General features: G+C 39.9%; 1 protein-coding gene across 1 annotated transcript in view; it reads left to right on the top strand.

The window, feature by feature from the left end:
- Positions 1 to 14,698, top strand: part of ATPAF1 (ATP synthase mitochondrial F1 complex assembly factor 1) — a gene marked incomplete at its 5' end in the record, with an annotated part of 29,400 nt that overhangs the window by 10,320 nt on the left and 4,382 nt on the right. Inside the window, 4 exons of the mRNA XM_034655155.1 lie at positions 1,652 to 1,702; positions 2,873 to 2,920; positions 6,781 to 6,876; positions 8,737 to 8,844. Coding sequence (XP_034511046.1) covers positions 1,652 to 1,702; positions 2,873 to 2,920; positions 6,781 to 6,876; positions 8,737 to 8,844 — 303 coding nt within the window. The remainder of the gene's footprint in view (positions 1 to 1,651; positions 1,703 to 2,872; positions 2,921 to 6,780; positions 6,877 to 8,736; positions 8,845 to 14,698) is intronic.

Below are 14,698 nucleotides of genomic sequence, written 5' to 3'. Positions count from 1 at the left end.
TTAAAGAGATAGGTAACTTAGGGTAGAGCTCGACTCAAACCCATGTCTGTTTGACTCTGCATCCTGTTCCCTTATGGGAAGTTGTGGAAGTTGTGCCAATTGCCATGAGTTTCTTCTGGATGCTGTGTCATTTGTTTCAGCAAAAGCATTTATTGAATACCTATTAAATGTCAGGTCATATGCCAGACATGGAAATAAATGAGAGAATCCTCTACTCACAGGGAGTTTTAGCCTAGTAGAAGGACAGACACAGAAACACGAGAACAGCACAGGGTTCTAACTGGTGTTAATAGAGACTTACGCAAAGTCTCTAGGAGACCTCAAACTGTGTCTTTCTGAAGAGATGCCAATAGAAAGCAGACACCAAGCATATTCTTTAGGGGAGAGAGAAGCCAGGCCCAGGAGGCTTGATCATATGATGAGTATCATTCAGACCTATAATTTTAGACATAAATTTGTGTTCGTTAAAATAAGTTTTGAGTAACCAAGGTCAGTTATGTTAGGAAACATCTATCTGTCTATAAATTTCAGTGTTGAGTCATGAACTATCTACTAATATAGATTAAATAAAAATAGCAGGATATGCTGTCCTTAAAATGAAAAGACCGTGTCTGACATTAAAAAGAAAAAAAGGCAAAGCAACCTTGGGCTGTGTTGACGATGATTTGCGCAGGTCCTGGGAGGTAATAGTCCTTCTGTACCCTGCATTAGTTAGATTATACTTCGATTAGTATGTTCAGTTAAGGGGCCCCCACCATTCTTAATGAAAATGTTGACAAAGCAGAGCATCCCTAAAGGAGGGTGACCCTGTTCTTGAAAAGCTCACTCAGGTGTCGCCTTGGCTGTAATGCCTTCCCTGACTTCTGTGCCTTTGCTAACGCTATCATTCTCTGCTTAGAATGTGTCTCTTTCTGTCCTACCTGTTTATCTTCCCAGCCTCCTTGTTCACCTGGCTAACTCATGATCATTCTTCAGGATAACAGTTCAAGTATCCCCTCCTCTGGCACTCATCCCTAACTTGGGTTAAGTGCCTCTTTGTTGCCCTCAGAGCACGTTGGCTCTGGTTTGCATTATAATTCTCTTGTGCTGAGCACAAACCTACATTATTTCAACTAGTCCTCACAATGATCCTGTTAGGTTGATATTATTGCTATTTTACTGATGATTATATTGATGTGGTTTAGTGATTTTCAGTAATTTGCCCTAAGTAGCATGGCCAGCAAATGATTGGAGCTGGGATTTGCATCCAGGTCCACCTGACTCCAGGCACTGGGTTCTGAATGACTGATGTCCTGGCTGTCTGAGACGCCCACGGTTGGCTGAGGAGTATGGGTTTTGGAAAGGAAAAGAGAAGGTATGAGAAAAGAACATGTCTGTTGCACACAGGCACATCTTGAGAGAAGTGATTAACAAGGTCATGGAATTCATTTTACAGGAATTTGTTATTAAGAGTTACAGTTTAATCATCTAGAAGACTAGATGGTATTAAATCTTTTTTGTAATCACGTACTAGTAATAAAAGCACTGCATTGGGTTTTCTTCCTTGTTATCAAATAACATGTTACTCTGAGCAATGAAAGCTGTCACCATTTTGTGGCGCAGGTTGAAAAGATTACCCACATGTCACAGACACCGTCTCTTTTTTGTACAGATTTGGCAGCAGTATTTTGCAGCAAAAGATACAGTCTACGCAGTTATTCCTGTAAGTAGTTTGGAGGGGAAAATGAAAGTGTTATAGCATGAAGGTCAGGGCTCTAACCTTAGCAGGCAGTTGCCTTTACTTTTTCTATGTTTATTGCCTCTTGAGAACTTACATTTATAGCTCTCAGGGTTTTTATTATCCCCTAAGCACCAAAGATTGGAAGCTCCATATGGTATATTTATGGCTCTTGTTTTCCCTCTTTCTGGTTTAGAAATGTCTCTCTGACTCAAGTCTCTGACAAGGGAGCATGGTGTAAGTTCATGTTGCTGAGCAATTTCCAACTGTGTTTTACTTCTTTTTGGTGTTTTCCCACCATACTGTTGGAATTTCAGACAGGGCCTCTAGCATAGCTTTCTTCCCCTTTTGTCTATAGGTGACCTATTACTGAGCTGACTTAGAGCTTCCTCCTAGGCTTTTTCTGGCATTTCCCCTTAGCAAGTGGCATCATCTTTATTTTTTCCCTTCCTGAAATTGCTGTCTTGGAGATAGTCACTGGCCACTCTTGACCACTGAGGCTTGTGACTGGGAAGGGGTGCTGCTGGCTTCTTCTAGTTTAACGTGTTCATACTGACTTCTGCATAAAAAAGCGTTTGATGTACTGGGTTATCAGCTAGTTCTTTAATTGTTCTTCTTCACTGAAGAGGAGGTCGTTTAGATGAAGTTTACATCAAGTATTGCGTGTACATGTGTGAGTTTAATATTAAGGAGGAAAACTTACAGACAGAAAAATAAAGCCGGGTGTTTTGGTTGCTCTGAGAGTACTGCTACCCCGCCTCTTATACACATAGACCCTTGCTCTTGAAAAGTTCAGCGGCCAAAAGGATCTGCGCTTCCTGTGATATTTTAGATCTGTGATACCGACTCATTGTTTGAACAGGCCTTCCTGGCTCTCACTTTGACAGCCTCAGTGGCCTGAAGTCTCTGACACTTGGCAGAGTCCCTTGCAGATTTTGGAGCATTTGGAATATCTACTTTTCACGTGTAATTCTGACATTGAGCAGCCAAACATACACCCGTTTTTTCTCTGTCTTAAGAGGGATTTGTAAATGACAGAATGTAAGAGATATTTTTAGTTGTATTTTAGTCCTAGAGTTCAGTCTTGGTGAATTTAAATGTGATTGCAGCCTTCTGTTTTCTTGGTTTTGAATTTTATTCTTTTCTAACCTACAGAAAGAGAAGTTTGACTTGATCTGGACCCGGGCTCAGTCCTGTCCAACAGTAAGTTTCCAGTTAACAGATGAGAATTGCTTATCAGTGCTGCCAAACAAGGATGTTTTCTAACCTATCCCTTCATACTCCATACTATCTCATATGTTATAGCGCTCTGTTTATTTAACAAAGATGCTCTTGTGTTGACTGTACTGATAAGTGAGATTTTCAGCCGTAAGGAATCACGTGGATTTGTCCCAGTAAGTGTCTCGGGCCTTTTAGCTCTCTGGACATGGTGCAGCCCTTTCTGATTTGGATCTCTGTCAGTGTAAGTGAACATGGGAGGCAACACCTGAGCCCTTCACGTTTTCACCCTCCTTTAAGTTTCTGTTTTATTACCAGTTTCTTTTCCATTTTGGCCATGCTATTCTGCTTGTGTGTACATAAGGAATTATGAGATTGTCAGAGTCGTGAGCTGCCAGAAGACCCAAGGGAAAGGGAATTGGTGAGGTGGACGAGCTGACTTGGTGTCAGTAATAATTTCTAATAATTTTTAGGATTTCCAAGAAGATTTTCCAAACATTGCTGAGAGAAAATAAAAAGCATCTAAGTAAATGGGGAGATGGACTGTGATCTGGATTGGATGACTCAGAATTGTCATAATTTCTCCCCAGTTGATCTCTAGAGTAAATATCATCCCAATCAAAATCCCAGCCGGCTTTCTTTTTCTTTAAAGAAACTAACAGGCCAATTAAAAAAAAAATTATTTGGATATCCAAAGGACCTAGAATAACAAAATAGGTTTGTTTTTTGTTTTTGTTTTTGGTGGGCAGGAAAGCAAGGTTTATTGAGTGAGAGTGAAGCAAAGTTTATTGAGTGATAGTACAAAGCCCCCAAAGAGGGAGGGACCCAAGAGGGTTGCCCCAAAACAATTTTGAAAAAAAAGAACAAAGAGGACTACATTTCATGATTTCAAGGCTTATTATAAAGCTTCAGGGGTGCCTGGGTGGCTCAGTCAGTTGAGCATCTGCCTTCCACTCAGGTCATGATCCCAGGGTCCTGGGATCAAGCCCAGCGTTAGGCTCTCCGCTCAGCCGAGAGTCTGCTTCTCCCTCTCCCTCCCCCTCTGTGATCTCTCTCACTTTCACTCTCTCTCAAATAAATAAAATCTTTAAAAATAATAAAGCTACAGTAATGAAGACAGTGTAATATTGGCATATAGATAGACATATAGATCAATAGAACAGAGAATCCAGAAAATAGACCAACATGTGTGGTTAGTTATTTGTTAGCAAAGGTGCTAAGGTAATTAAATGGGGAAAGGATAATCTCTTCAGTTTGGATATCCATATGCAAAAAAGAACATCTACTCTTACCTTACACTATATCCAAAAATTAAGTCAAATAGATCAGAGATACGAATGTAACTTTTACAAAATACAGTCTTAGGTTGAATGTTAGTGATCTTGGGTTTGGCAAAGATTTCTGAAGTATATCACAAAAAACACTATAAAAGAAAAAATCAAAATCAGTAAATTAGATTCCATCAAAATTAAAATTTTCTATTTGTATTCTCGTGTTTATAGCAGCATTAGTCACAATAGCCAAAAAATGGAAGCAATCCAAGTATCCAGTGATAGATGAATAAACAAAATGTGGTATATACACCCAGTAGAATATTCAGCCTTAAAATGGAAGGAAATTCTGACATATGCTACAACACGAATGAACCTTGAAGACATTACACTAAGTGAAATAAGCCAGTCACAAAAGGACAAATACTGTATGATTCCACTTACATATCTAGAATGGGTGTAGTACCTAGATAGTCAAATTCATGGACAGAAAGTAGAATGATGGCTGCCAGGGGATGGGGGTAAGGGGAATGAGGAGTTATTGTTTAAGTGGTATAGAGTTTCACTTTGGGAAGATTAAAGTTTTAGAGATGGATGATGGTGATATTTGCACAACAATATGAATGTACTTAATGCCACCGAATTGTACATTTAAAAATAGTTAAAATGATAACTTTTACGTTGTGTATATTTTACCACAATAAATAAAAAATAAAATTTTCTGCTTTTCAAAAGACATTGTTATGAAAATGAAAAGACAACCCACAGACTGGGAGAAGATATTTACAAGACACATATTGACAAGTGACTTGTTTCTAGAATATATTAAAAACTCTTACAACTGAAGAGGACAGGCAACCCAATTAAAAAATGGGCAAAAGATTCAGACAATTTCCCAATAAAATGGAATAGCAGATAAGCTCCTGAAAAATTGCTCAATATTATTAGTCATAATGCAAATTGCAAATTAAAACCACAGTGGGATACCACTAAAATGACAAGAATTAAAAAGACTGACCGTACCAAGTGTTAGTGGGGGTATGGAAGAACTGGAACTCTTGTATACTGCTGATACAATAATGTAAAACAGTATAAGCACCTTAGAAAACAGAGTGACAATTTCTTTAAAAGTTAAGCATATACCTGCCATACCACCCAGTTATTCTACTCCCTAGATATTTTCCCAAGAATTGAAAGCATATGTTCATACAACACAAGTGTTCATAGCAGCTTTATTTGTAATAACCAAATAATAAAAGATGCCTATCACGGGTATGTAAAGATATTGTGGGGGTAGAGGAGATTGTGTGTACATATACACATACAGTGGAATAATATCCAGCAATAAGAAGAATGAACTATTGATACATGCAACAACATGGATAGATCATGAAACAATTACACTAAATGAAAGAAATCATACCCCCAAAAAATATAGATTCTTTAGTTCCATTTATACAAACTTCTAGAAAATGCACCATGACCAGGAGTGACAGAAATCAAATCAAGTTACCTGTTAGCTAGGCACTGAGGTTATGTCATCTAAAAATAAGATAGAGCCTGAGTGGTTGGCCTTAAGGAGACAGTTCCATGACTAACACGTATTGGACCAGTTATGCTTTGTTTTGTCCTGACACCATTCTCTTCACCACTCATCCCCAATTCTAAATATCTTAAGCATAAAACTATTCATTTCTTTGTGTTTACAACCATGCTCCAGTATCAGCCTCAGGTGATAGAATAGGAAGTGATTATAATAATTGGAACAAAAGTTAACTCAGCAGCATTAGAAAGTTTAGAAATTGAAAAACTTGGGGCGCCTGGGTGGCTCACTCATTGAGCATCTGCCTTCAGTTCAGGTCATGATCCCAGGGTCCTGGGATCGAGCCCCATGTTGGGCTCCCTGCTCGGCGGGAAGCCTGCTTCTCCCTCTCCCCCTCCCCCCCCCCCACCGGCTTGTGTTCCCTCTCTCATTGTCTCACTGTCAAATAAATACAAAAATCTAAAAAAAGAAAAAAGAAATTGAAAAGCTCAAATGTTTATCAGTAGAATAGATAAATTGTGGTAAATTTCTATAGTAGAATTCCATACAATGAAAATTAATGAATTAGAGTTGTATTTATCAACAGAGATGAATCTCAAAAGTGTGAAGACAGAAAAAGTCAAAAATGGACTATATGTCAATGGACATATAGTTTGATAAGATTTAAGTTTTTAAACATGCAGCAAGTTTTTAAACATACAGTATTTCTTGTTTATAGATATGCATGCACATTTAAAATATAAAAACCTGGAAGGGAATGACAGGCACCAAATGCAGGATAAATGTTACTCTGGAATAGGATTAGAATGGGTTACAGAGAAAGCTTCAGTTGGATCTCTAATGCTTTCTTTCTTAGGTGGATTGGGAAGTATTTGAGTATTCGTTAAATTATCACTTATCAATTTCATAATTTAAAAAAATGTTTAAAAAACCAGTCAGTGAAAACATGGAGTAAACGATACAGGCGGTTGGATATGGAGCAAATGATTATTGTTTATCCATCTATCTCCTCATGTATTTGTTTCCCACAGTTTCTCTGTGCACTACCAAGAAGGGAAGGTTATGAGTTCTTTGTAGGACAATGGACAGGTACTGAACTCCACTTCACTGCACTTATAAATATTCAGGTAGGTGGGTTGTGCTCCTCCCCTGGAAGACAGAGGCCTACTACTTTGTGGGACTGTTGAGCCCTTGCTGAGGCTTGAGGACACAGTATCTACTAACTCCTAGCAGTATTTGCTTTGGCGTTGATGAATTGTTATACTTTGTGTATTAGGCTAGCTTTCTAGGCCCTACTCAGTACCTAGAAATTGGAAAAGACCCCAAAACATATTATCTGACTACATTTAGTCTCTCCTGGCTCTTCCCCATACCTCTATAACGTTTACTGCTTGTGTCTCACTTAACTAACTTGGGTGAGTTATGGTGGGTTATCTTTTTAACCCTAAGGTAGGCTCCGCGTCTTACTTGTATTTTATTAACAGAGTCAGCACTTTCCAAGATGCTAGATGCATCATTTCCATTCCTTTGATGTTGCTTTGTTTGCTTCCTTCCTTCCTTTTTTTTTCTTTGTTTTATTCCCAAATATTGGATTAGGAAATTCAGTCCAAAGCATTTGAAGCTCTTAAAAATAAATCTGATCATAACTAGGATTGATGTTCTATATTTGGAGGCCAAATTGCCAAAAAAACCAAGCATGTGTTACAGTTGGGGTAAAGGAAATGCAAAATAGAATGAGAGTTTGCTCATGACTGTATCCCATGCGATTGTATCCTAAAATTGTATTACGTTTGTTTAGAAAGGGGGGGGTTAGAAAAAAAAGCAGAATGAGGGGGCAGTTTTTACTTTGATTATTAGATGAATTATAAAATAACGTTTATTGGGCACATCCTATAATAACCAACATTTGATGTACTTACTATGTGCGAGGTGTTTTATATACATTATGTCATTTAATCCTCACAAATGTCCCATGAGATAGTTACTGTTTCTATTTATAGAGAAGAACACAGGCTCAGAGAAGTTAGTCCCTAGTGTGGATGAGTGTGGCAATAAGTGGCAGAGCTGGATTTGATTGATTCCATTCTGTGAACTGAACCCTTATGCCACTGTGTTAGAGACGATGGAAGGACTGAGAGACCTGTGAGACAAGGTCCCTGCCCTCTTGAAGCTCATAGACGAGTATGCGAAGAAGATCTGGAAACATAATTATGATCAACATGATCGGTATATTTGAAGTATATGGGGGAGAACCAAGAGGCTGAACCCTAGCAATAGTTAGGTATTGATAATCAGAAGGACTCTTGCTGAAATTTATAGATGAAACCCAGAGATCTTTTTTAAATGTATAGTTGTTTCCTCCTATACTGTCTGAGGGCTTTAACTTTGAACCCACCCTCTCTTCCTAGTCTGGACTGAGGTCTGATAACCACTGCCCTGTCCATTCTTCATGAAATTATGATGTTCCCATTCTTTCCCCCAACCATCTCCCACCCAGATTATATTTTAAAACTGCACATTACAAATCTGGCCCATGTGCAAACTCTCCAGCTGTTTGCTGCAGCTTAAAAGAGCTCAGTCTTCAGAGCCAGCCAAGGGGAGTAGATTTCAACTGTGAAATGCACTAGTCCATAAAAGTGGCAATTACACAGGCATATTGCTTTCTTTAGAACTTGATTTGGTAGCTGCTTGTGCCATTTTGTTTTTAAATATATGGCCATGATGAAGGATTCACTGCCTACTGTAAACATTTTCTGGGAAAAAAGCCAAACCTTTTTCAATTGAAGACACAAATAACACTGTGCAAACTGTCAGTTTCACTGTGCCTTGGCAAGCCTGACCATCCCCCCACCTACCAATCCTCTGACTCACTAGTCACCCAAGGGGCTGTTAAGAGCCCGAATTTCCTCTAGACTCTCTATTGCTCTGAAATTGCAGTTTTGTGTGGTGGTGCCTTATTGAGCCTTGATAAGTGTTTCTCCTTACAGACCCGAGGGGATGCTGCAGCCAGCCAGCTGGTTTTATATCACTACCCTGAACTTAAGGAAGAAAAGGGCATAGTGCTGATGACAGCAGAAATGGATCCCACATTTCTGGTAAGAATTAATTTTTACCTCTTTGGATTTACCTGGTGGCCCTGAAGGTACTATTCTTCTGCCAAAGATCACGAGAGGTAAAATTCCAGAGACCTACATGTACATGTTTCTTGAAGTTGACAGTAACTTTGTCTTGCACAAGCTTCTCCAAGTTGAAGTTAGTACAATCACTAACCGAATCACTTATTCACAATTTTGAAGTCCATAAGCTCTGAAAACAAAGTTTTCTCATAATTCATTTGGCCACAAGACCTTACCTGCTTGAACTTAACTTGGTAGCTAAATCTTCATTTAAACTGATATGAGGCCAGTTGTAGTTCTTATTAATCCCACTTGGTGTGAAATATTCATGCATTTTACTAAGAATATATTAATGTGTTTGATCATGGGGCATTACGTAATGCACCTTTTGCCTTTCTAGAATACAGTAACTCTGACTCCAAAACACGTCTGGCCCTCGGGGCTTCAAGTAAGAGCCTATAGACAAGCAAATGGTCTCTTGTGTCAGGACAACTTCAAAGACTGGAATAGTTCTCAGTCTTTTCTCTTCTTCCACACTGTTCACATGTATTATATTCAGCATACATAATGATTTCCCTTCCTCCTTATCCCATTCCCTGGGATAGAGCATTCACCATATGTCCATAAATAATAATGCCCATTGTGTTTGTTTTTTCTGTATATCCAGGGCCAGGAGCAGTTTTATGGTTTTTATACAACTGGTTTGTCTAGTCCTTGCTCATTTCCATCTCATTTATCTGGCAGGATTTAAGTTTAGCCTGTCAAGAGAGTGAACACTGTAGTGCCTCTTCCCCCTGAGAGTCTTCATTACAATACGCACTTATTTTTCCTCTCTCTCTTACCAGCTACTTACAGAGAAGGAAAAAGTGATGACACTCAGCTAGTATCTCACAGTATCAGTAAGCCCAAGTCTGGGTCAGAATTAGAACTCTGCTTTCCACCATCACACTCACCTGGGAGTCACCCAAAATCCTATCCAAAAGAATGGAGTTGCCATTTTTTGTAAACATTTTATTTATTTGTTCAGCTGAGCCACCCAGGCGCCCCTGGAGTTGCCATTGATTGAGATAGACAAGATTGGAGGAGGAACAGATTTGGGAGGAAGAGCAGGAGCTCAATTTTGGACATGTTAAATCTGAGATAGCTATTAGGTGCCCAAGTAGTAGGCCGTTAGATACATGAGCCTGGAGGGCAGGGAAGACGTTCAGGCTGGGGATAGAAATATGAGAGTTGTCAGCATACAGATTGTTATTTAAAACCATGAGACTAAATGAAATCACTAAGGAAGTAAATGAAGATAAAAAAGAAAAGAAGTCTAAGAACTGAGCCTGGAGACATGAGGAAGCATAAGCAAAGAAGATTAAAAAGGAATAGTTAGTGAGATAGGAGGAAAACTAAGATGGTAAAATGCCCTGAAAGCTAAGATAAAATGTTCCAAGGAATTAGGAGTGTTCAACTGGCCAAGTCTCACTTGCTGGTAGGGCAAATGAGATGAAGACTGAGAATTTACTATATGTCACAACATGGAAGTCATAGTGAGCCTTTTAAGGACAGTTTCAGAGGAGTGGTAGGAAAGAAGCATCATTGGAGTACATTTAAAAGAGGTTGGGAAGAAAAATTGTAAAGAGTAAACATAAACAAGTCTTCGGGATGTTTCTGTGAAGGGAAGGGAAGGAGAGAGTGGGGCACTAGCTGGAGAGAGAAGTGGGGGCAAGAATGTGTTTTGTTTTAAATATGAGAGAAATAACGTTATATTTGTATGCAGATGGAAAGATCCAGCAAAGAAGAAAATATTGATAATGCAGGAGAAAGAGGAGAGAATTTTTGAAGTATTTTTGAGTGAAATGAGGGATTGATCTTTGCCAGAAATATAACAATAGGAGAGAAGTCAAAATAAAGGGACACAAACACAGTTAAATGGAGAAAGGTGGTGGTATCTTGTATTTCTCTCTAGATTGTTTAGTGGAAAGACTAAGACTTTATCTTAGTGAAAGGCCATCAGCTGAGAGTGAACATTGAAGAATAGGTGTTGGGTAATTGAGTTGAAAAGAAAGTGTGAAATTATTTTCTAGGACAGAGTCAGCAAACCATGGCCTGTGGGCCACATCCAGTCCATTATCTGTTTTTAGAAGGCCCATGAGTTAAAAATGTGTTCTACGTCCTTAAATGGTTTGGGGGGGAGGGGTGGAACTAAGGAAGAATAATATTTCATAGCCTGTGAAAAGTGTTTGAAATTCAAATTTCAGTGTCTGTAAATAAAGTGTTATTGGAACACAGCCATGCTTATCATTTACATATTATCTATGGCCGCTTTAGGTCCACACCAGAGTTAAGTAGTTGCAACAGAGACTGTAGGGCCAGCAGAACCTAGAATATTAACTGTCTGTCCCTTTACAGAAAGTGTCGACATGTGGTCTAGGACAATGGAAGAGAGAATGGCTGTGTGGGTACAGGCACAAAGGGAGAAGGCTGAGGTTTGGGTTTAACGGAGGTTATGGTTCAGCCAAGTGGTCTAATGAAGTAAGTAGGGACCAGAAAGTTGAAGGTGAGTGCAGAAGAATGATGGTAGTTACTAACCATGGTGTGCAAGCTGGATAAAGAGGGAAGTGAAAACATAAGGAAGGGGCGCCTGAGTGGCTCAGTCGGTTAAGCATCTGCCTTCAGCTCAGGTCATGATCACAGGGGTCCTGGGATCAAGCCCCGCGTTGGGCTCTCTGCTCAGTGGGGAGTCTGCTTCTCCCTCTCACTTTCCCTCTGTGTTTTCTCTCTCTCTCTCTCAAATAAATAAATACAAATCTTTGGAAAAAAATAAAAGAAAAGGAAAAAAAAGAAAATGTAAGGAAGGTTAGAGACCATAAGAATTGTGAGTCCTGGTGGATTTAAAGGATTTTTGAAGTTAGGAGTGAACTTAAAAGATAGGAAATAGCTGGGGTGCCTGGGTGGCTCAGTCAAGTGTCTGACTCTTGATCTCAGGGTCATGATCTCAGGGTCGTGAATTCAAGCCTCTATAATTAATTAATTAATTAATTAATTAGGAAATGGTAGTAGACTGAGTGTGGCTATTTCAAATTGAGATTTGGAGGGAATATAGTTACTAATAATGAGATTTGCCCACAAGAAGGAGGGAGTGACACAGAGACTTTAGTTTCTGATTGTCGGCAAAGCCCAGCATCTAACCATATTGAAAGTAGACTCTGGAGGTGACAGGAGGCCCTTCTGCTCTGGCATTTTTACCACCTCACTCTGGTGGTCTCAAACTACTACACAGGCCTCGTCAACATGAAAATTTGCTTCCTGGCCTTATAATACTGGACAATATACCAAACAACATACATTTGCCTCATAGAAATCAATTTGACTGTGAGTTTCTTATGCAGTACAGACGAGACATGTTAGAATTCATTATAGGGGTACACGATTCAGAGATGGGAAACAAAGAAATGTAATATATGATCCCTTGCTACTTGTGTGTGAATTTGCACTTTGGCATAGTGCTTCCAAATACAGTAAAGCAAATGAATAGAATTATACAGAAACTAGAGGTTTCTTTTGAACTAATAACTTTAATGCTGAAATTTAGAAGTATACTTGAAAACCTCATTTAGTTTCATCTCTGTGTCAATAGATGATTGCATTGGAATGCAGCCAGTGCTCGGATAGAGTGCTAGGATGCTCATGCAGGGGGTGTTCCCTGGCCCAGAAAGAGGAAGAAGAGGGATCCTAGAGATGACACCTGGGCTGAATCTCAAAGATGAGTGGGTGTTTAGCTAGATAAAGAAAGGGGGGAGGGGAGGAGGGATGTTCCAGATAGAGGGAATAGCGTCAGTACATGTTAGGACACATAGAATGACTTGAGGTATTACAGTTTGGTATCATGACTATATTAAAAAGAAGGCTTGGTGGGTTGTGTTTAGAGGTTTGGCTTTATCCTGAGGACATGAAAGGGTTTTGAACAGGGAGTGACCCATAAAGAATTGGACTTCAAAGCTATTAATCATTTGCTCCCTGAATATTTTTAGTTATAGCCAGGTCAGTGTGATCGTGTAGAAGACAGTTGCAGTGGTGTGAGCAAGAGACAGTGAGGACCTGAATCGAATAGTAAGGACGGTGGAGAGAGAAGGACCCCAGAAATATATAGGGAGAAAAATGGGCAGGACTTGGTAAGGTGGTAGTTTCTATGAAGATTGAAAGAGAGGGAGAAATCAGGTTTGTTAGTATGCCTCCTTATTGAGCAGTGTAGGGGTTAATATGTTTCTCGTCTCTCACATGAAAAAATGTTCAAAATCATTAGCCATCAGGGAAATTCAAATCAAAACCACACTGAGATACCACCTTACGCCAGTTAGAATGGCAAAGATAGACAAGGCAAGAAACAACAATTGTTGGAGAGGATGTGGAGAAAGGGGATCCCTCCTACATTGTTGGTGGGAATGCAAGTTGGTACAGCCACTCTGGAAAACAGTGTGGAGGTCCCTTAAAAAGTTAAAAATTGAACTACCCTATGACCCAGCCATTGCACTACTGGGTGTTTACCCCAAAGATACAGACGTAGTAAAGAGAAGGGCCATATGCACCCCAATGTTCATAGCTGCATTGTCCACAATAGCCAAATCATGGAAGGAGCCGAGATGCCCTTCAACAGATGACTGGATTAAGAAGCTGTGGTCCATATATACAATGGAATATTACTCAGCTATCAGAANACTGTGAGAGGCAAACTGAGGACTTCAGAGGGGAGGGGAGTGGGGGAAAAAAAAAAAAAAAATATGTTTCTCGTCTCTGCTCCTAGAAAGGGAGGAGACCTACTGCTTCATGTTGAGAACTAAGGCAGTGGGGAGGGGGCTTTCCTTAACCCTCCATGAGAGACAAATACACATCTCCCCACCCACCATACTAGTGGTCTTTAAACTAATGGTCAGAACCCTTTATCCAAACACAATCTTATTTTTTTAAAGATTCATTTTTTTTTGAATTTTTTATTATGTTAGTCACCATACAGTACATCCTTAGTTTTTGATGAAGTGTTCCATGATTCATTGTTTGCGTGTTAGCGCCCAGTGCTCCATGCAATACGTGCCCTCCTTAATACTCATCACCAGCCCAACCCACCCCCCACTCCCCTCTCCTCTGAAGCCCTCAGTTTGTTCCCCAGAGCCCATAGTCTCATGGTTCATTTATTTATATGAGAGAGAACACGAGAGTGGGTGTGGGTGGGAGAGAGGGAAAGAATCTCAGGAGAGGGAAAGAGTCTGCTGATGCGGGGCTTGATCTCATGACCCTGAGATCATGACCCGAGCCAAAGTCAAGAGGTAGACATTTAACCAACTGAGCCATGCAGGCACCCCAAACAAGATCTTATGTGAAAGCTCTGATGCAACAGCTAAAACAGAGGTGAAGAGACAGAGTCCCTAGAACTCCGCAGTTTGAACAGCACTGTTCTAGAATGAATACAGCCGAAAGTACCCCTGCCTCCACTATCCTGAGCCTCAAATTAAAGTCAATTTTCAGAATCCCCTGCAGTTCATGGGCCCAAAAAGTGGTGGTATCTGCCTCTAATTATGGCAGTACACTTGCTTTAGAAATGGTTTACTCTTGAGGCATGTTCAAGTATAGGAAGGGTAAAATTGATGAAGTAGAGATATCAACCTTGATCAGTCTTCGTTATCTTGCCCCACCAGAAACAGTATCAGGATAGTAGAGACAGTACCAGCCTAGGAGTCCAGAGGTTTCCCACTTGCTCACCATGTGACCTTGGGCCTATCCCTGAACCTCATCTCCTTTGGTTTCCTGGCCTATTAAATGAAGACTGGGTGATCTCTGAGGCCCCTTCTAG

Source organism: Ailuropoda melanoleuca, chromosome 2 (genome assembly GCF_002007445.2).
Source record: "Ailuropoda melanoleuca isolate Jingjing chromosome 2, ASM200744v2, whole genome shotgun sequence".
Lineage (NCBI taxonomy): Eukaryota > Metazoa > Chordata > Mammalia > Carnivora > Ursidae > Ailuropoda > Ailuropoda melanoleuca.
Note: the sequence above shows the minus strand (reverse complement) of the source record. Positions and strands in the feature narration are given on the sequence as shown.